This window comes from Trachurus trachurus, assembly GCF_905171665.1.
Source record: "Trachurus trachurus genome assembly, chromosome: 4".
NCBI lineage: Eukaryota > Metazoa > Chordata > Actinopteri > Carangiformes > Carangidae > Trachurus > Trachurus trachurus.
The window spans coordinates 17,962,567-17,984,824 of NC_139898.1; the positions used below are offsets into that span (position 1 = coordinate 17,962,567).

Sequence of the window (22,258 nt, forward strand, 5' to 3'; positions counted from 1 at the left end):
AAGGATCATCATTTTACTAACAAGACGATTAAACAACACTGGGCTTTGTTCAGTCTCTCACAACTGAATCAAAGTAGTGAGAGACAAAGGGACAAAGGAACATGTGTAAAATGAGTCACAAGAAATTGAGAATGAAACCATTACAATGGGATTTCAATAGTCATATCAGTAATAGTCAAATGTACTTTAAGGTGCTGGAACAAAAAGACATTATGTAACTAAGGGTGGAAGAATTTCATTTGGAATATTATGTAAAATGTTAATAAAATACACAAACCATTGCTTTTGGGTATAATTTTTTTAAAGGACATCACTTGAGGGGTTGTGTGGTGAAGAATGTTTTCTGGATAACAAGACCACCTGTCTTGTTATCCATGTTTATCCTCTGTGTGGAACATGATCCAAGTGTTGTTTACTGCTGTTCAAACAAACCAGGAAGTGACTCATTAACCACAAATGAAAGACCTAAAACACAATGTATATGGGGCTCAACAGGGAGCCGTTCATTTCATATCATTCAGCCTTGCTTGCCAAAAATAGCCCATTGTGTTGAGCAGATGCACTTAGACATCTAAACCAGTTTTATTAACATTTGATGTGAGTAGTGGAACACCTACAAAACACAGTGGCTCAGTTTGTCCTTGTTTTCCCTTTTAGTGGCTCGTTAAAGAAGAGCAGAGCTCAGACAGCTTCAACTAGAGCAAGCCACATTTAGCTCAGGCGTAGAAAAAACACACAGCTAGCGCTCGACACAAACATGTACTCGGTATCATCAATGTGAGATGACCTAAAAACAGGTCAAAGGCCCTGTGAAGTTATATTATTTAGTTTTACTTGATTTCTCCAGGCAGTAAATACTGGCTCAGTCGGTGAAATTAACAACACAGTGTCTCATTTTAAATGACTCACATCCCTCAAGTATTATCAATATTGATTTAAAATAACATAGCAAACAGTAGAGAGAAAAGTACCAGCGCGGATTAAGAAACTCTTTAGGCAAATACAGATACAAGTTCACATTATTGTTTTAAGTGCTGCTGATGGTGTTGAACAGGTCACACTTTTATAAAGTACAAAAAAGACGGTTTCCTGGATGTTTTTGTCCATAACTAAGCCTGCGAACGCAGTGTGCGGTCACACCCACTCCTTGGGGTTTCGTAGCGCCTCCAGCATCTCAGCCTCAGCGGTACCTTTGGCAGGCTCATGCATGTACTCCCACCTGAGGATGAGAAGTGAGTTTGTTACCAAGACACACAGAAAGCTCATTAGCAGAGGCGACCGCTGACTCGGTGGGAGCGATGTCTTACCTGGCAGTGAGGGGGAGGGACATGAGGATGCTTTCGATTCTGGAGCCAGGTGTGGCCAAGCCAAACTTCACTCCCCTGTCATACACCAGGTTGAACTCCACGTATCTACAACACAAATAAAAACTGCTGTAGACATGTGGCTTCATTTGATTTATGACACCTTAAGTTCAGATGTGTCCAGCCTTAATCAACAGATAACTCATCCACAGCATACATTTTGAATTTGTAATGGGAATTTAGTTTCCTTACAGGCAGCTAGTGGCTTCTGTTCAAGCTTATTCTGCTTTACTATTTGGTAAATAATGTTAGAAAATGACTGAAGTGCTTAAAGTTGATGCATTTGTGTGCTAGCAAATAGCTTAAATGACACTGCACTCTTTTTTCTTTTATATAAAGTATTTTTTTGGGGGGGGGGTGCCTTTAATTGATAGGATAGTTGAGAGAGACCGGAAATGGGGAGGCGGAGAGAGGGGGAATGACATGCAGTACGTACATGGCCGCCCGATGCGAGATTTGAGCCGGGGCCGACTGCAGCGAGGACTGTAGCCTCTGCATATGGGGCGCCTGCTCAACCCACTGCGCCACACGACGCCATGACTCTGTACTCTTGGCTGTAGAATCTGTTTGTACAGTTTACTTAACTTCACTGATTAGACTGAGCCATAGCTGATTCTCACCAGTCGGTCTAGTCTAGCCTCTTCCTTCTCCTCCTCCCATTTATTTCACCCATCCAACCCCCTGACGCTCTGGCTCATTATTACCATCCTTTTTTCTTTTCATAAACTAACTCATTTGCTCATTTCTCTGTGTTGTGAGTTAGGTGACTCCCTGCTGAGGCAGTAAGCTCTGCTGGGATCCGTTCCAGCTTCTGACCACACAGGCTGTGCATGGAGTCCACTGCAAAGCTTTTTGCTTTTTTTTAAACATTCATCTACATTTGTTTATTTTACCTTTTACAAAATAAACAAACATAAATATTGACAGCTATTAATCATTAGATCACCGATCTTAAATAGGTCCTTTGTGTAACCTCTTTAAGATGCAATTTTATGATGGACTCAAGGTTAAGTTTGTAATGTATAGCTGACTTGAGAAATACTAACTACTTAGCAGATGCTGCTGTCGGTGTAGAGGTAAGGCAGTGAGTTATTGGTATGGTTTGTGACAACAAAGGGGAAAAAATAATCTTGAGTTGGCTACATAATTGAGTATGAAACAGAAATTCATTTACAAAATCTCCTTTTAACAGTCTCCTATGTATGCATTACTAATTAACAGCATGGCTTCATTTGTGTGTTTCACTCACCTGCCTCGTCGTACCTGCTGCCAGTCCTTTTCTTCAGGAGTAACGGGGTCATTGAGATGTTTGTATACGATGGGCAGGTAGCAGGGCACCACAGTGCGAGCACAGCTCTTAACAAAGTTGAACACTTCTTCCTGATTAGGGGTGTCTAGGTCATCGAAGAAGATCCCTCCTATGCCTCGAGTCTCACCTCTGTGGCGGATATAGAAGTATCTGTCACACCTAGAGAGCAGAAGAACTGGTTTGAAAAATCGTTTACTTTTCTTGTCAGACTAAAACCATCAATATTTATTTAAAACTTGTTTTACATAGTCGCTTCTCCTTTATTAAGCCTTAAAGTAGCTGCACTACCACTTTGAGGTGGTGTTGTGTATTTAGAGGTGAATTTTAGAGGTATTAACTTGATACTTGTTTATGCTTTGGTCACTACTTAAAGGAACAGTATGACTTATTTGGTAATATGCTTGAATGACAAATCTCACGTTTGTCCATCGAATATAAAACTAAAGCCAAGAGATAGTTTAACTGAACTGAAAGCAGGATGGTAAAGGTTACATAACATCCTCCCACCAGTAACTCAACTAGAAAGAAAGAAATTGGTATATTTCCCGAAATCATCAAATTAAGATGATGAAATGTAGTTATTAGTCCACATCAGATAAACCACACCCATTCCTCTCAAATACTGACCAGCGTCACGGCCCAACGGTTTTTCTGCATCTGCAGATTTTAGACCAAGACGTTCTCTTATCATTATCTTACAGTGAGGATACACCCATTGTAATCCACATACAGACAAATGCAGAAATCAGGCGTACGTGTGGATATACACGCAAACCCACATACACTGGATCAGTCATAACATTACAACAGATTTTTATGTTGTGACTGATCTGTGTATTTTTTTTTACATGGTCAAGCCATGAAGATGTGGAAAATAATTGAAACTACAAATCAAATTACATAGAATTCAGAATAAACTATAGGGGTCACCGATATAAAGCAATAGGCCACAACATTAAAACCTGTTTTCATATTATAGCTGGACTAATGTTAAGTCAGACTGTACCATTTCTTAAAGTCAGGGTAGTATTGCGAATGGTGTTTGTCACAGGCCTCCTTCAAAGTGTTGTGGAAGTGAAAAGCATCTTCTTTATTGACATAAACTGGAGTCAGGTCTGTTCCTCCACCAAACCACCACTGTTTATTGCCTGAAACACACACAGAGGGAAAAGGAAGAAGCAAACAAAGGTTATCATTCATTCACGTATTCAATAGTGTCACTGACACCAGGACACAACTGCTGACATCAAGGCCCGACATGGACACACTCACCATCTTCCTCCTCTATCTCAAAGTATCTGTAGTTGAAGTGCACTGTGGGGATGTGGGGGTTCTTGGGGTGAATAACGGAGCTCACACCCATGGCACAAAACGGCAGCTTCCCTGAGAGAAAACAGAGCACAAGTGACACAGTTCAGGCATAGCCGACAACAAGATACATACAAAGGGGTCTTAAGTGCATATTAGGAGCACCCCTAACTCTTGTTGGGTGCAACAATCAGTGAACATCTGAGCGTGCATGAGAAGAAGTGGTGAACACAGGTTAACAAACATCTTCCGGTCGAGAGCTCACCATCTTTCCCCTTGAGCACTTTCCCTCTGCTCGTCATCTGCTTGGCAGCTTCCTCTGTCAGGTTCCCAAACACCACGGACACATTCACTCCTGCCTTCTCAAACACCTTACCATCCTGCATTACACAGCTGATTCCTCCACCACCTGACACACACACACACACACACACAGAAATGAAATGAAATTAGTTTACAGACCAGCCTTTTTTGTCATTTTATAACATGTAACTGTGCACAAAGAACATGTCTTAAACGCCGGTGCATGGACAAACTCATAAACACAGTACACTTTATGATGAACTGAATGCTGATTATCTGTAATGCTCTGCACTGATCTCTGCAGGTTGTTATCATCATCATCATCATCATCTTCACCTTCTTTCCTCTGCCACCGGTCCACCTTAAACACGCCGCCGTCCACCTCCTCCAGAGCTCTGCAGAACTCGGCCTGTGTCTGCATGATCAGCATCTCCATCCTGGTGCACATCTCCTCCTTCCTCCCCTGCAGCACGCTGATGTCGCTCACCGGAGGAGACATGAAACCCCGGCATCTCTCCACAATGTCCCCCTCGACTTGCTCCGTCTTCTCGGCGGCTTGTTGGGAGACCCTCGTTGCCATCTCTGCACGCTGGAAGTGGTTAGCATTGGCTAGAAACCCCGCTACGGCCGCCGCTGCTGTGACTGCTGCTGCTGCGGCTCCACTCAGCGCCAGGGCTCCCCTCCTGGTTCGTCCGGCTGCAGCGGATCTGCCTGCGGTCCCATGGGACATAAACCTCACCCCGGTAGCCCTGGAAAACCATCGCGTTCCCGGAAGCGAAGTCAATGACCAGCTGCGTGTGGAAAACGGCAAGTGCGTCTCACTTGCAGTTGCACCAGCAAGTCTTTTAAAATGCGCAACTAAACAATGTCTCGTCGTTTTGTTCGCCGCGCAGAAGACGATGGTGGCCATTCTCTCGTCAGCGTGTGTCCCTGGCTGTCGTGACCGGCGGTTACGTGCTTCTCAACTTCTCACAACATTATCTGAAGTTGTGTGGTGATGCCTACGTGCTCCCCAGTCGTGCTGCGTTGACTGAAGGGGGGCGTGTACTTCCTCGGTTGTGGGCGAGGCGAAGCAACGCGGGAAATGTCGTCCGCTGCCGTACGCGACGCCGAGCGCTCCCAGCGGTGAAAGCGTTCAGCGGACTACAAGACCCAGAGTGCAACGCGCCTGAAATCTAAAAACGTTGCGTTCGGTGATCTGGATGAATGAAATGTTGCTTTGTGTATCGTCCAACTCCCTCCTCATCTAGTTTTTCTGTTTGTTTTTTTGACGCAGCCGCAGCCCAAACCAGAAGTACGGTATTTGTTGTTGATTTTATGATTTATGTTTGTTATGTAGGCTATGTTACTGAGGTGAGATTTCCTTTACTTCCTTATTTATAAAACTCTCCGGATTTTTTAATCTCACCTACACCTGCACATCCTGTTCACTGCATTTTTTTTTGCCTGCTTGAAATAGTGCAAATTAACAATAAAAAAAAAACAATAAAATGTTTCATCATCATATGTTTTACCGGGTCTATTTCATATTATGAAACCCTTTCTGATATAAACATGAGCCCCTATATGAATTAACTGGCTGGTACCTCTGTCCTGTAATAATGTGCTGTCTACATGCAATAACACCAACCAAACTAAAAATAAGGTACCTATTTCCAAGGTGGAATCGTCATCTATTGTATTTTAATTCAGTATCACACTTTCTTAACTGCTTGTCAACTTGTGTATTGTTCAATTTGCAGCTTTATAGCTAATAGGCCTATTATTCTTTCTCTTCAAAAGTGGTGGTACTGAAAGGGCCACCCTTAAAGTCTGTCATTCAGCTAATATTGTGCTGCAGTGCTGTTTATTTCCAGAGAAATTCGCAATTACAGTCCAACTCACATTTAATCTGCTCCATGTTTTGGATCAGACAAACCTTAGTTTAATGTTTTATATCTCACAGATTGAATAATAGAAATCAGTTAATGCGATCCCTGTAATCAATAATACATTTAATCTCACACGACACCTTAACTGCATGACTATTATGCAAAATTAATAAACAGAGACATTTTTCTTTTTACAGTTTGATTATAACATTTCTAAACGGAATTTATCCCACGCACATGTTTGTTATGTTCCCCTGTTTACAGTGAGCACAGGGAGGTTTTTATTGACAGTAAAGTGAGCCTTGTTTTTGCGTGTTCCCGGACCGCGCATGCGCAAGTAGTAAAGCGTGTTGTAGGTCTCTATGACGACGCGTCCATTAAACCTTTTAGGGCTGCAGAGGGAGTAGAAGCAGATTATGTGCTCAGGACAGGTGATGTTTCGCAGACTACCAGACACTATATAAGCCAGTTAGATGAAGAAATAGTCGCCAAAAAGCCCGGCTGGATGTCTTCTTTCATCGCTTTTAACTAAACAGGAGCACTGCACAGGGAACAGCTGGTGGTGAGTTTAATAACCTTTGCGCCACAGTCTTTACTCCTCTTGTCTATTCTAGTTAGACAAAACTTTGAGTAGAATATGAAACCCATAGGCACAGACTCTCCTCGACAGATCATCTTCTTATTCCATTTTCGGCCGGTTTATTTTTATAAACAGCAGAGGTATAAAAATAAACAGGATTACACAGTCTTCTAGTGTTACATTTTACCTTGTGGCCATTGAAAGTAGGCTAGTTGCTACATTAGAAATAAAGACAGAAAGGCTACACTGAAACATAACCTACATAATGGGAAAGGGAATTCAGTGACAAAAACAAGAATAGTTTATTGGCTTACCTGCAGGACTGATTTCAGTCCACTAGGTGGCGACCAAGTAGGAGATCAATAGACTAGGCCTACATGGAAATACTGGGATGTAGTGAGGATCAGACTGCTATTACTGTAATGGTGTGGGCTTACGTGGTTTGAGTTTAAGTTTATGAGCCACATGACTGGATGAAATGGGTGTAACATTGATGCAAACATTCAAGTGGTCATCCTCTTCTGTGACACAAAAAGTAAACTCTAATAAAAAATAATAGTATGTATAATAACATATGATAACTATAGCCTAATTTGGTTTTATGTTATATCATTATGATAATCCAACTAAAGAGAACGTGATGGGATATGTGGCCTGTATACTGCTCTGTAGGCTGTTTTTCTGTGTCTGTTGAGATTCTCAGTTACACAGGTCATAGGACATCCAATACTGCCACTCATCCTATACATGAGTTAGGTGGACAGTCCTGGATATGTTAACCTCTGATGCTATTTACACCTAGAGGTCACCCTGGAGTGGTAAACAACTATTACTAACCCTCAAAGTGCTGATAAATAGGATGAAATGTACTTCAAAAATATTCATTGTAACAATTGTCTTACTAAGTAGTAATATCATGTACTACCTCACAATACAGTTAATTTCATTGTTTTTACATAGGTAAGGTGGATATTTTTTGGCCATATTCACAGCTCTGTTTAGTGTCTCCATTGATAGGATTTAAATTTATGTCAGTGGTATAGGCTACATATATTAGGCTATATTACTGTATATGACATCTATATGTATGTATGTGCTAAAATGTTAAGGTTGCAGTTAGATATACCATACATTTAGAGACTAAACACAGTGGGATGAATATTTAAGTTCTTGATTTGAACCACAGTAGCTGAATGGTTCAAGATCCATACAAGAAGTGAAAGTTCCTCTAAGTACACAAGATTTTTGTGGAACAAGCTTTTTATTCATTGTATAGTTTTTATTTTCATTCTTAAGAATCTGTCATTCTTTGAGGGGCCTGAATATCCAAAACTTGTTTCTTGTTCTCTGACCAGTAGATCTGGTTCATGCTGTTGTCACTTTTTAGATCCAACAGCTTTTGTGGCATAGGCTACGTTTCATCTCTGATCTTTTCCCTTTGGTAGATTATGAGTGAGGTGGTTTGCATAAAGTCCCAGGAGGAGTATGAGGACGACTTTGAGAAAGATCTGGACTGGTTGATCAGTGAGGAGAGCCGGAGTGAGGACCAGGTAGGTCAGACCTCCCTGTGCAAACTATGATATACAAGACCACATACATAGACTGATTCTACATCTACTTTCTACTCTTCTTTTTTCTCTTTGCATCTTTGTTTAATGTGATCTACTTACTGCAGACTGGCTGCTGAATGGGTGCCTCACTCTGCTCTGTGAAAGTGTGACAGTGAATAGTGTTGAATTACCCAACCTGGCACATCTCACTATTTGCATGTGAAACCTTCTCTGTTGACATACAGTGACATACTTTCACTGTGCCACTGCTGGATGCAATATTGATGAACACACTTACACATGGCTGTTATCACACCAGCACACCTATTACCTGCTAGGTATTGATGTTGCTCATTCATTGATATCCAAACAATGAGTGCAGCGTCCCTCTGCCTTTTCCACCCCCGCAGGGTCCTGACTTTGATGACATCGAGGCAGACATTGACAAAGAACTGGAGGAGGATGAGAAAGAGCAAAGAATGAAACGAAAGGAGAGAGCCAACAAAGAGGAGAAGAAAGGCAATAAAACACAGGAGTTAGATGAAGATGATGAGAGGTGGCCTTCACCAATGGAGCCCTTGGAGTACGACTCTGACAGAGACAGCCCGAATAAGTCATCAGCTATAGTCCCGCCTCCTCCAGGGATGGATGACCAGACAGATGAGGAGAAGAAGTACATCCTGGATAAGATCCAGCAGGCAAACCGGGAGCTGCAAGACCAGGCAGCTCCGGATACAACGAGACGCAGGCGACTGCATTTTAAAGAGACGCTGGTGGATCTGGTGGTGCCTCCACTACAGTTTGAGAAAGATGGCAAAAGCACTGAAATGGAAAGTGGAAAGGAGAACAAGGATAGAGTAAAGGATACAGAGGCAGAGACCGAAGTGTCAGGGAAGCTCTCGGAGCTAAAACTTTCCCCTCGGCAGGAAAAAGCAGGATCTGGAGGATCTGGCAGAGCAGGGGCGTTTACTGAAGACACGGGGGTAAAGGAGGGAAAGGTCCTTGTAGAAAAAGATGGTAAGTTTGACCTGGTCAGCTTGAAAGACGTCCAGAGTCAAGGCCTTCTCCCTCCTATCGGAAACAGCTACAGCGACTTCTCCAACTTGTCCCCACGTCTCCAGGAGCAGACTATGAACTCCTGTAAGAGCCACAGCTCTTCCTCCTCCTCTCCTCGTTCTCGCGCCGGCTCTTTACCCTTCCGGCAGGACAATGATCACTTCCAGGCCCCCAGACCTCCAGCGCAGTCTCGCCACAGGCCAAGCTCAGCCAGCCACAGCCAGAGAGGGAGCCAGAGGAGAGGCAGCAAGAGACGGGTGCAGTCAGCTACAGGGACTTTCTTCCAGACCACTTACACACTTTCCCCCCAGCAGAAAGAGCTGCTGAACAGGATCCAGGAGAGAAAGGAGAGGCTGGCCAGAGAGGTAGGACAGAAATGATACAACTGACATGATGATGAGTTAAAGATAGCACATTTCTCATTTAAAAAAAAACAAAAAAACAATATAACTGTATATTTATATACCTAAATCAGCCTCAAAATTGTGCTTGTCAGGCAGAGCAGAGGAAACATGAGGAAGAGGAACAGAAAAAGCAGGAGAACGAGCTGGCGTTCAAGGCCTGGCTGATGAGGAAGAGAGACCAGGTTCAGGAGGAAAAAAGGATTCAACGAGCTCAGGAGATGGAAAAGATGAACTCTAAGGTATGGCCACTAGGGGGCACACCAGCACACTAAAACGTAAACATACATTTAACACACTTTTCCATAGGAAGTGCTTCCAAGATCGTGCCAACATCATCGACAGTCTGCGGGCTACAACAGAAACCGACCTCTGTGGCAGAGTTGTTTTCAGCCTGTGGAGGCAATTGCTTCAGAATATTAAACTGAAAACAGATATTCATAATTTATTAAGGTAACAAGATGCACTGGATTCTAAATTGAGAGGGTGTTTAAAATTTAACTGTATAGCCATTATAACAAAACAGATATTGAATAAGATTTCTTTATTTAAATACTGAAAATATCATTGGGAGAAAAGAGATAAATAGTAGGTACTACTAGGAATAGGAACTGACAATGGTTTATTTGTTATATAAGAGGAAGAAGAACCGGGTGTCTGTGCTGAGCAACTGTAAACAGATCCACAAATAAACTGAAACTCAAAACTTTTCCCCACAAAAATCAAGGAAAAGCTATTTCCATTTTATTAGCCCACTGCATTCACCTCTACTTCTCCCCACAGAGAGACTCCTCCCACAGCGACTCGGAGGAGGCCTTCAGGCTGTGGCTTCAGAGGAAGCATGAGCAGCAACAGAAAGAGCAACAGCTGGTGGAGCTGAGGAAGCTGGAGGAAGACAGTAGTTACCTGTTACGCAGCCGTGAGGAGTGCGAACGTGCCTTCAAGCTGTGAGTCACTTTTAGTTACATTCAAGGCCTAAGTAATAAAGTAAAGCCATCAGGCATTTTTTGGTATTATTTCATTCTTTTGACATTTTCAAATATTAATGAAGGTCTCATTCATTGACCTTGTAGAAAAAAATCCCAAAAGGTGTAGTGGGAGTTGCTGGTGTTTTGAAATAGCAGAGAACTGAGAGAAAACGTCTTTCACAATAATAGAGAAACAGTCAACAACCGTATCAGCCGCTCACGCGATCACAGGGTCAGAGGGTCACAGGGCCAGAGGCTCTGCTTGCAAACTACTTGTAACAGTTATTATTGGAAAGTCACAAAGATCAGTTAAAAGTCAAGGGTCCTGAACATGCTCCTGATCCTGATTAGATCCTCTTCTCATAATGAATATTTGCCATTCTATCTGCATAAATATTGAAGCTAAATTAACACGTGATACAGTGGGTGCTATGCTAATGGTAACTTTGATGTGAAAACCATTTTTTCTCAGGTGGATGAGGCGAAAGCGGGCGGAGAAACGAGCGGCGCAGCAGGCGGCTCAAGAACGCTCCCGCCGGTTGGTGCTGGAGGAGCGGCAGGCGAGGCGCATGAGAGACCTGCTGTGCACCGTCAATGAAACAAAGCCATTCAGATTCACTGAGCAGCTGGCCTACCGCTTCTGAACCAAACAGACCCAACAGGACCAACTGAGTTCAAACAGAATCACTTGAAACTGGCTTACAGTCTGTCTCATATTTGGTCATTAAACTACAGACTAGACAACACAAGACTTTATGTGACTTGTAATAACAAAAGGGTGTCTTCAGTTGTTGCTTGGGTTTAACATTCCTATTTCTGCGCTGTGTTAAAGCACCTTTCTTACCACAGTGACCTCCACTCAGTGTGAACATACCTGGGTCCATATGAATTATAGGTGTGATAAATGAATTGTTATTCTTGTCTTTTTTGTTTTTTCCTTGTACTCACAGACAGGTGCACTTTACTTTGAATGGAGCTCTTCACAAACTGCAGTACGGTGCAGCTTTAATACAAGGGCAGAACCATTTCTTCCTGTATATGCCTTTGATCAGAGAATATTTGGTTACATAGATATAGCACAGATATTTAACATTTTGTAAGAGGTTATTTGAACTGATGTGATGATAAAGGAATTAAATGCATATACATTTAAGGAGAAACTGCTGTTTTTCAGGTTTCAGTTTCAGTAAAGCATTTTTAGTTCAATGAATGTTATGCTGAACAATAAAACATGAAAAAAACACAGTTGAATATGGACTTAGAATATTTTTTAATTTATAGGCATGTACACATACATGTTTTATTTGCTACAGCATTTCAAAATAAAATATCAGTGAAACAAAGTGGCCAACCTGATAAAACGACAGGATTAAATTTCCGGTTAGCATTTTAAATCTATGCAGAAAAACAAAGCTACTCTTTGTTTCTTGCCATTGGATTTACAGTGCACGACTCGGCCTATCATCTGTATCATCAACACAAATATCAAGCAATAAAAGACCTTACAAATAGGTATTCCTTGAAACAGGAATGATTGACACCTTTTATGAATAAAAGTTCCTCATATTAAATGCAGACAGTTACAACTGCAGCTATTATTACAAACCCATAAATAAAAGTAAAACATGAACACACAGGCATACACACAAACGCACGCACCCGCACACACACACACACGCGCACCATGTCCTCATGTCAGTGAACACGTAAACCAGTATTCTGCTCTGTGTGCCCAGAAAGGAGATGAGTGATTTATCACAACCAAAAGGAAAGATGAACAAAGTAGTGACAGAAGACAGTTTCAGTTCAGACTTGACACATAGAGGACAGAGTGCATGAACATTAAATATTCAGCATATTAGAACATCTCTTTGTTTTTTAAATGAGTGCTATTCGAGACTTAGAGCTACCCAAATCAGAAAAACAGTGCACTGCCTACTTTTGAAAACAATTATTACTGGCACGGAAAAGAAAACATTTATAATAGCGTACGTAACAGAATCATTTGTAAAGATGAAATCTAATGTTATCTTGAACTAATGACCAGTGAAGTTAAGATATTTTCAATAACTTTACATAGTGTTATAAATAACTCCCACTGAATACTTTGACCAGAATAAGAACAAGTGTAACCCAAAGCAGAACAATGTCTGCTGTTCTTCTCTTTGGCTTCTTCACAGTTCAGTGAGACTACAGGTAGAAAGAGAGAAACACCAGGTGCAAAACAAGACAAAGTGAATCTGACCTTTTCTTAACCCGAGGCTGTCACCGGAAGGAAAGACAAAAAACCAAAGGTAAACTCAAGTACTGGTGTGTAAAGAAACACGAAACAAAACGAACAAACAACATACAAAAAATGTCAATATTATTGATCTTGCACTTCAAACAGTACAAAAATAGAAATGTTCTGATCCAAAGGTCATTCAATAAATAATTAAAATATATAGAAGGATTTGATTTGGGGGTGGTGGGGTGGGACGAAGCTGTTTTTCTGCTTCTACAGTTCATCTTTAGGGTTGATGTTGAGGCCCTGACCCCACACAGACTGTGTGTCCAATGCCTGGATCACCTCATCGGCCTGCAGTCTCTCCTTGGGAAAAAAAAAAGAAGACGGGACAAATTAAATGAGATTATAGAATAGCCAAAGATAAAGAGGAAAAAGAAAAGAAAAAGAAAAGAATTTTGGCACTCCTTAAATCCAAAGTAGTCAACGTGATATGGAAGAACAATTTCAGATTTTCCATTAGTATTCACAACTAACAACATAATTTGGTTATGTCACAGTTTATCTGTGGTTTCTTATGTAGGAAGGAAATACATCTCCTGTGTGCCATGTGTATGATTTGGACAAGCTTTGATTGATTTAAAGCTGCCTTGTGTGGAAGACTGAATGGATCAAAACTGCGGCCCAGACGGCTTTACGGCTTTACTTTACGTTATGATATGATACGATACGATGTGATACGATACCCCCTTTAAAGTGATGAGAGGAAAACCTTTACATAGCTCACAAAAACTACAAGCTGAACCTACTGCTCTCATAGCAATAAAATGTTTGTTTAATGTTTAAAATTAATTCGCAATTCACAACTTGTATTTGAGCCAAAACTGGATTCAACAACAACTTAAAGGAAAAATGGTTATTGTTCAGAGACAAAGACACTGTTACTAAAGTACTTTGACGACAGCATGTATGTACCAGTTCTCTGAAGAGCGGGTCCAGGGTGAACCACAGGGCCACAGCACACCTCTGCCCGCTGGTGACGGCCTTCACGCCGTGTGGATTCTCCCCTCCCGAGGAGAAACCCACCATCCTGCCGCAACTGGGCTTCACTGATGCCTGGACAGGATGAAAGCAACAAGCATTATTTTTGGTATTTGTGCACTGGTTTGTCCTACTAAAAGGTCACATCCCAGATGATCAAAAAAAATAGAGAGTACTGCATGTCCAACCCCTGAACTACAGCAATCACAGCCACTTTCATACAACTCATTTGGAAGCAAATGGAAAGCAGCTTACTGTGACTGTTTTTGCATCCATTTCTGTGAATATGAACTCCCCTCCTTCGAAATCTCCATTTAAATACAACAGTGCACTGAAAACAAAAGAAAAGTGAAGGTCAGCACAGACTCAGCATTAAGTGGAGGGATCTGATAGTGACCAATATACATGTTTATCAGTAAAACACAGAAAAACCACCAGTTATCATGTGTTATCAAAACAGTAGACGTGTCCTGTACCTGTAGTCTCTATATGTGTATGCTGGTGGTTCCTTCCAGCACTCGTTGGCCTCGGGGTCCAGCAGACAGTTGTCAGCATGGATGGGATGGCTCAGGTCATTCCTGTGGTCTTGCTGGCCTGAGAACAAATAACCCAAAAAGGCACAAAAATTATTCATACATATCTATACAGCCAATAATACTTGAAATGACCAACAGGAAACATTCTGTTACATTTCCATGTCTGCTTCCTGGATATATATTACAATTGTGACTACTTACTTACTGCAGATAAGCCTGTTCAACCTTGTGAATATAGACCTTATATCAAATGGAAATAATGTGTGTGTTTGTGTTTGTGAATGACCTGTGATGGCCGTCCGGCAGACCAGGTGTGTATAGGAGAAGTGCAGGGTGGAGTTGAGCAGGAAGTAGGACTCGATGATACGTCTCGATCGCTCACTGATATCGTAGAAGAGGCGAGCGCTCCTCATTGGCACTCTGCCCTCGTAGCCATACTGCAGGAAGGAGCAAAGAAAAACTCAAACATGCAGTCAAACAATCTCCGTCATTCTGTCTGACTTCTTAATGAATTGCAGGCCCATTTTGTTAAAGATACTATATAATAGGTTTGTTTTTAACATTTAAAATGTGTCTAATTTTATACCTGGAGGGTTTTGAGCACAGTGGCTCCCTCAAATTTTTCATTGGGAGTGTGCGGAGACATCCTCCCTCTGTAGCCGTCTCCTGCCATGGTGACAGTCTGGAAAACAAAGAACACAGCCCGAGTTGAGCTTCGAGTACAAACTCATCGAAACTAAATCTGTCTTATTAATTATGTGTAATGGCCTCACATGTGCCAGGTGTCTGAGCTCAGCGCACTCGTCCTCTGATATAACATGATCCAACAACACCCTCTGGGTCCCGTTCAAGGCCGCCGAGTTCTGCACCAGCTGTACGTTTTCATACACCAAGGGGCCACCTACACAGATCACAGAGCAGCATGTAAAGACTGCAGTGTGTCATCTCAACCAGGGTGTTCAAAGAAGATTTAAATGAATGCTGATGACTGAACCACAAAAGTTTAACTCATTCTCCGTCAGCTCTGGCAGCAGCGAGGATTTACCTTCGTTGAGACGCTGTGGAGCAGCAACAGTGACGTTCCTCTTTTCCGAGATGGGGACGTACTCCATCCATCCGTCTGTACCAGAGGGAATCCTGACAGAGCAGACGACAGGAAATAGGCTTATGTTGTGTGGCGCTGCAATCACGATTTTAATCTTTACTATTTTAAATATATACAGTCAGTACTTTTTTGGCCATTTGGAGATAGTGAGACAAAGCTGTATCCTTTTGAGTGATATTGTGAACTTATTAACAGTTAACATCCAGCAGATACAGAGCAACCACCCACCTGACCTCATTTCATCTATAGTTGTTATAACAGTATTGATTATAGCCTTTACCATGATGAAAAGCAATGCCTGAGGAAGCTTGTGTCACAGTTTTACAGCTGAAGTGATCTTTATTTACCTGTTTGAGTCGTCTCTTCCACCTGTGCTGCTCCAGTAATTCTACAAAGACAGACAACGATTTTATACTTCAAAAGTGAGAAAAACAACAGTAAATAGTTATATCAATAATAACACACCAGATCAGAGGTGCTGATTTGACACTATCAGTGATTGTTTGTGCCCAGTAATTTTATAAAGGGAATGACATGATTGAATATGATCAGCAGGGGTCGCTGTTGAATGAGGGGGGGGGACGGTGGTGCAGGGCAGATGTGCCAGACACCTGTTACTCTGGTTGGAGTGAGCCGGCAGCATGGGGCACATGAGGCAGCAGAAGATCTGTTCCACATCTGAGACATGTGGACTGGTTTACCAATAACCACCCATTTAATTACACATCTCTTTTCATTTCAGGGTAAAACAGAAGATTAAAGGGCCCAGCTGAGCTGCTCCGTCAATGAGACACAGTCTGCTTTGAGTTTAAAGTTACACACGAGCACTGACCAGTAACACACTGAGATTAAGTTGTATTCTCACCCCTTCGGTAAATTCCACACCCATGGTTTTGCTGCCAATCAGCAGCAGCTCCAGTTCCTGTTTGTGCCTCCTCAGGTACCATGCAGCTTTCTGTGAACAAACACACAAACACACACACCAAAGGTTCATGGTAAACAATTTCATTAGTTGTTGAGGTGAATGAAAACACAAGCTTCGCTGCTTGAGGGATGTTAGCAGGAGGAAAAAATATCATGTCAGTTCAGATACACATCTTTATTTATTTTACAATATCTGCACATTTTTCGCATCATTTTCATACTCACAATTACAGTAGAGACAAAAGAAATGGTATAACATTCATCCTAAATGTGTCACAGCTTGTGGCCAAACTCTAAAAGTGCAGTGATCCCCTGTCTTGAACCTTCACTGCCCAAACACAAAGAACAGTAATGAGTTTCTCTTTGTCTTGTTGCCTCAGTGCCAGGTTTAATGGCATGTGATGGCCCCTCTCTTTGATATTTGTCCCGTCTGAGGGACAGTTTTACGACTGTTTCCTGCTGTTAGTCAGACCTGAATTAACGCAGCAGCAACAATGGCTGCTACTTTTAACTTTGCCTTAAGAGGGACCATGAGAGACATGACAGGAAGTGTGTCTACTTTCAGATAGAGGATGTTTGATGCCAACACTAACACTGAGGTATCAGTTTAAAAATTCAATAACCATACATCTCACAATAATCATTCATCATTTTATGTATTACACACGCCATATCTGGATTACTTATATATTTGATACTGTATACCAGTGGTGCGGACAGCTGTAACATTTTTCATGTATATTTTCTGGCTGCATCCACTTACTGATGTTGAGTCTAGATTCAAGAGGAGAGCAGGAGATAAAGCAGATGTGAAGCAGTGATGAACAGCTATCAAAACAGAATTGATGCGGAGGCTGTCCTGCGAGGTTTCGATGTAACAAGCAAACATTGAATCAACTTCATTAGTTAAAATACTATTTCATTTTATTGTCTCCTGTGGTTTTTTGAGTGTTTACTTTAGCAACTTGGCTTGGTCTTGCTGTTGCCTTGTTATTGCTATCATAGTGGTTGGGTTATTGTCCTCTTGATTATGATAATGATGATGAAGGTGCTAAAAAGGGAAAACTGTTGCTTAATGCTGACTTTTACTGTATGTTTCTTTGGGACATTCATATTCTATATAGTATAGTATAGTATAGTGTAGCCTGTTATTTAGCCTCAGTTTTTAAACCCTGTTGGCTGGTTTTTGAAGTGCATGTGGTAGGCTGAAGAGTTTTATGGCGGTGTCCTGTCTTATGTTAAGCATTCAAATGAATAATCAATCTCTCTCTCGCTTGCTCACTCTTTCCATCTACACACATAGGCAACCTAAGGGTAGCAGTCAGAAAGTGTGTGTCCCAATGTACACAGTGATTTGAATATGACTACTCCTTAGTTGTGTGTGGATGATATGATGATAATAGGTATTAGTGGATATACATGCATTACTACAGACATGTTCTGTTTTTGTTCTTGTCTCTGTTACAGAGAACACAGTTGGACTATTAGGGCTTGAGGTCATGATGAATGTTGAGCAGCAAACAGCATTTTTCTTGTCGTGGTTTAAAAAAAAGAAAAGGTCTTCTCTTGCATCACTCTTAATACAAACAGACCCCAAACTGTTCCCGAGACTCATGTGGGCACTCTGACACGACTCTTCCTCCTCCTCCAGAGTTCCTGAAAGGCAGGATTCTGTGGCGGGGAGGCTGCTCAGGGGCCTGGCACTGAGATCTAGGGTTGTTTGAATGAGCTCCTCCAGGCTGGCGGGAGAACGGACCCGGAGAGCAGAGGGGATCTGCGGGCCAACCACTGTACCGTAAACTGACCGGAGAGGTTTTGAGGGCTAGAAAAATGTGAGTCACGCGCAAAAAAACATAAGCATGTGCTCCAACGTGTCAGCGCTCAGCCTCTCTTAAGCTCCAACACACATGTGCAGAGTCACATTCGTACGTGCACTCGGTCCTGCTGGGAGCCTCACTCTCTCTAATGAGTACCAGGCTTTCTAGGAAACAGAGGTTGGGAGGTTGGGACTTAAACAAGGCACTGCTGATCAGAGTTTAGAAGGGAGAAATACTCAGCACTGAAGTAGCTGATGATTTGGCAAATATCATTTTCTTAGCTTTATTCAGCTTTAAATGATACAGAGCGTTAAAGGGCAAGGAAATGAAGTTGAGCGTGCCCCCGAAAAAAGTGTTGTAAACACATTGGTGCAACAGAATTTGCCTAATACTTCCAGCTGGATGGAGAACATATACAAGTGAAAAGCAAACTTTAAGAGGCAGCTGCTGCCAAGCGGCTAGTCACGAGTTCATCCAAGAAATACAGCAAACGGCCCCGCTGCCTCCTGTCTCCACATTTTCCCTCCTCAGTCTCCTCTCCTCTCCTCTCTGCACGTCTTCTTTCCTTCCCCTTCCTTTCCCCTGCAGTCTCTCCCCACATTCCTTGTTATATTACTGTAGTTAGTTTTCCTCTTCCTCCATTTAAGTTTCCAATTAGTCATCCGTGGCTTGTTCAAAATTCGGCTACAGGATTCCAACAAATCTGCTCAAATTATTCCAATATGGTGCAAATTAGTTTTTGATTTATTTTTCTTGAAATTCTCATTATACCAAGCATGTTTGTGATCATCAGAACAAATTCACATTACCATCCCAGAAACTTCACTTTAATCTTAATAGACAAGTCATTGAAGCAGCTGCAGCCACAGATATTTAGAACATTAAATACCAGGGAGTCTGATACTTTTTAATTCTTCATCTTTCTGTGTCTTTGATTTCACTCTTTTCATTTTTGATTTTTGATTTCATTCTTGTCATTACTCTTTGACCCCCACTTTCTTCCAATTAAGCAAGAGCCCATCCCCTCATTAGCACAATTTTGACACCGACTTACCTTGAAAATACTTGTTTAAAGTTTTAGAGATACCGGCATGAAGTAAGACCGACAACCAGTTACTGGTGAAAATCAACTGTGGAACGTGTCATTTACTTTTCTTCTTCACACTTCAGATCTTCTACCTCACACCACACACACCCAGAGTCGGTACTGACCTCTCGTGGTTCAACTTCGTATCCCAGCATCTCTCTATAGTAATCCACGTTGTCCGTCATGAACTCTTCTCCCTCGTGGAATAAAAGGTAGGTCTGAGCACACTGCAGCGCCTGCTCCAGCATATCCTCTGCAGAGAAACGGGGAGAAGGGTTGGACTGTTTTCTCTTTAAAGTTTATATGAGGACAGATTAAAGTAGCTGTAAACACACACACACACACACACACACACACACACACACACACACACACACACACACACACACACACACACACACACACACACACACACACACACACACACACACACACACACACACACACACACACACACACACACACACACACACACACACACACACACACACACACACACAGAAATATACACACTCTTTCCAGGAGCAGTTGGCCTTGCCTTGGGTTTCTGCTCATTTCTGCAGAGATGCTGAGCTATTGACTGGATGGACCGAATGACCGGTATAACTGAAATATGGGAAATCTATCACGGCTGACATTCCAAAGCCATTACTACAATGGAGCAAAAGCTGCACTCTGACATAGTGGAAACAACACATACACACACACAAATGATCCAGGGGTTGCAACATGTTGGGAATGAGGTGAGACAAACATACATCAGGATAATGCTCCGTTGTGTGCCTGCAGATCACACATACGCAACCCTGTACACACTGTTAGCCCTTCACTGCTGCTGCTAAGTGCACACACAAACACATTCTTTATTAGCTTGTAAAGGCGCAGGGTTAACCAAAGACTTCCTGTCTTGGCTTGGTCCGAGGCAGCATATCTGCTCCTGTCAGCTGTGTTTTACCAGGTCAATAAGAGTCTGGAGATTTTAGCTCAGTCAAACAGAAAAAAACGTCACTGAGGATTTATTTTGGAAACTTCAGCAGCTAAAGCACAATGAGAGGCTGCTGGCTGATGGCAAACCTCCAGCAGAGTGGTGCGGAGCCACTGAGGAGTGTAAAACACAGCGGGATCGCAGAGCTGCTGGGTGTAAGAACACTCAGGTTACTGATTATTGGCAAATCGTAGCCGCCTTAGATTTCGCAGTTTGGCCGCTGCAGCAAGTTCAAATAAACTTTATGCACAAAAAAATTCAAGAGGTGAAGGCAGGGGAAGAAAGTTAAGTATTGTATTTAATGGTCCATCTTTTTTTTTTTTTTTTTTTTTACAAGTATTTGTGCAGTAGTAGTCAAACTGCTAAGTCAGAATCACCATCAAAATACAAATCTTCAGTGAGCACTCTGCAAGCCTCTTTGTAACTTTTACACTTTTTCAACATTTTTCAGATACTTCTATAGCCTACTCAAAATACAAAGGAATGTACACCTATAATCTCTAAAATCTAATTCCTGTCTGATTTAGCAACACCTGTGTTTCAAAACAAGCGTTGCATTTATTTACAGTGAACTCAAACACACCATGGGCTAAGATAATTCATTTATGTGATAAAGGAGACTATAAAAAGACCAAAATATGCCACAGTCATTAAAAGTGATTATACTGAATTTATGCTCTGATTTCATGGTCAAGTACGTATGTCTTCAGAATTTTGTGTACAAACCCTTGTGCGTGCATTTGCAATTAAAATCTCACGTGGAAAAGTACATTATAGAGCAGAAATAGAAAACAAATGTAGTGAATGGCTAGTATTGATGAAAGAAGATGCTATAAAATATTTCATCACCATTTTATCAAATGAAAACAAGCCTTTCAGACTTCACCGACTCAAACACACCCACCAGTGGGAATCACAGCCTACTCTCGGTGTGTTTGCACAGACTCAATGATCCACTTTTCTCTACATGCTTATTGGTCATTAAGTATAATCTGGTGATCTCACAACGACACAGCACAACTGTCCTTCCCAACTACACTGTGGTGTTGAGCCAGATCTCTTTCCCAAGAGCTTTTCATTAAGACATCAACAAAAGAAAACCTGAGTCTATTCATTCATTCATGTACACACACAGCCCTGCCAGCCTGGGATGCTGGGATGTACACACCCATATCACACACACGCACAAGTTAATATCACTAATACTGGATATTAAACTAACTACCTGGGTGTGACTTATTATTGAATGACTCGACCTGTCTGAACCTCTTCTCAGCATGAGAAGAGGTGTGAGCTATGGGTGTGTGTATCTTCTCTGTTTATACCAAACTACATAGTGTACTGTAGCAGAAATATTTCCATAATTAAGTATGAAGAGAAACAAATTACATTTTGTGGGGTGTTCCTATAAAACGATGTTAAAGACCTTCAACTCACCCTGGAAGTAGGCAAACTGAAGGTAGTCGTAGTGCAGAGGCAGGTAGTTCTCCATGGGTGAGAGACGGCCTGGTCGGGTGGCGAGATCTCTGACGCATTCGTGCTCACAGTGCAGCACCTGAGTGAAGTGATCTGCAACACAATAGTTGGAAATCAACTTTTCAGCAAAGCTTCAAGAGGGTGTGGTTTGTTTGTTATGTTGACAATTTGGATTCTGATTTAAGGTGAGTGTCATCCTCCCGTCACCCATCTGCCTGAAATAAGATGATTTCTGTTTCACTCTGTTAACAACTTTAAAAATAGGTTGTATTTGTGAAAATGCTGCACCAAGAGCTGGCTGTCTTTTTAATTTTGTGGATCAATGTATAGCATTATAAATTATATATATATAT

The 22,258-nt window shown here is 41.8% G+C and overlaps 3 protein-coding genes across 3 annotated transcripts in view; 1 reads left to right on the plus strand and 2 right to left on the minus strand.

Moving 5' to 3' along the window:
• Positions 1 to 354: 354 nt before the first annotated feature.
• cpox (coproporphyrinogen oxidase) lies at positions 355 to 5,307 on the minus strand. The gene is made up of 7 exons (XM_083969558.1): positions 4,621 to 5,307; positions 4,247 to 4,390; positions 3,946 to 4,056; positions 3,680 to 3,821; positions 2,614 to 2,832; positions 1,308 to 1,412; positions 355 to 1,219 (listed from the first exon to the last, which is right to left on the minus strand). Exons 1-7 carry the CDS (start codon positions 5,192 to 5,194, stop codon positions 1,135 to 1,137), a joined length of 1,380 nt encoding a protein of 459 aa, XP_083825684.1. The 5' UTR covers positions 5,195 to 5,307; the 3' UTR covers positions 355 to 1,134.
• Positions 5,308 to 6,287: 980 nt separating this feature from the next.
• ccdc181 (coiled-coil domain containing 181) lies at positions 6,288 to 11,801 on the plus strand. The gene is made up of 6 exons (XM_083969532.1): positions 6,288 to 6,717; positions 8,181 to 8,285; positions 8,696 to 9,706; positions 9,838 to 9,984; positions 10,526 to 10,689; positions 11,183 to 11,801. Exons 2-6 carry the CDS (start codon positions 8,184 to 8,186, stop codon positions 11,352 to 11,354), a joined length of 1,596 nt encoding a protein of 531 aa, XP_083825658.1. The 5' UTR covers positions 6,288 to 6,717; positions 8,181 to 8,183; the 3' UTR covers positions 11,355 to 11,801.
• A 168-nt stretch (positions 11,802 to 11,969) lies between these two features.
• Positions 11,970 to 22,258, minus strand: part of p3h2 (prolyl 3-hydroxylase 2) — a 56,522-nt gene continuing 46,233 nt past the window's right edge. The window contains exons 4-15 of the mRNA XM_083970471.1: positions 21,867 to 21,998; positions 19,570 to 19,697; positions 16,482 to 16,571; positions 15,964 to 16,004; positions 15,557 to 15,648; positions 15,285 to 15,412; positions 15,098 to 15,193; positions 14,798 to 14,948; positions 14,452 to 14,569; positions 14,231 to 14,306; positions 13,910 to 14,050; positions 11,970 to 13,300 (exon numbers count right to left, since the gene is read on the minus strand). Coding sequence (XP_083826597.1) covers positions 13,208 to 13,300; positions 13,910 to 14,050; positions 14,231 to 14,306; positions 14,452 to 14,569; positions 14,798 to 14,948; positions 15,098 to 15,193; positions 15,285 to 15,412; positions 15,557 to 15,648; positions 15,964 to 16,004; positions 16,482 to 16,571; positions 19,570 to 19,697; positions 21,867 to 21,998 — 1,286 coding nt within the window. The 3' untranslated portion in view covers positions 11,970 to 13,207. The remainder of the gene's footprint in view (positions 13,301 to 13,909; positions 14,051 to 14,230; positions 14,307 to 14,451; positions 14,570 to 14,797; positions 14,949 to 15,097; positions 15,194 to 15,284; positions 15,413 to 15,556; positions 15,649 to 15,963; positions 16,005 to 16,481; positions 16,572 to 19,569; positions 19,698 to 21,866; positions 21,999 to 22,258) is intronic.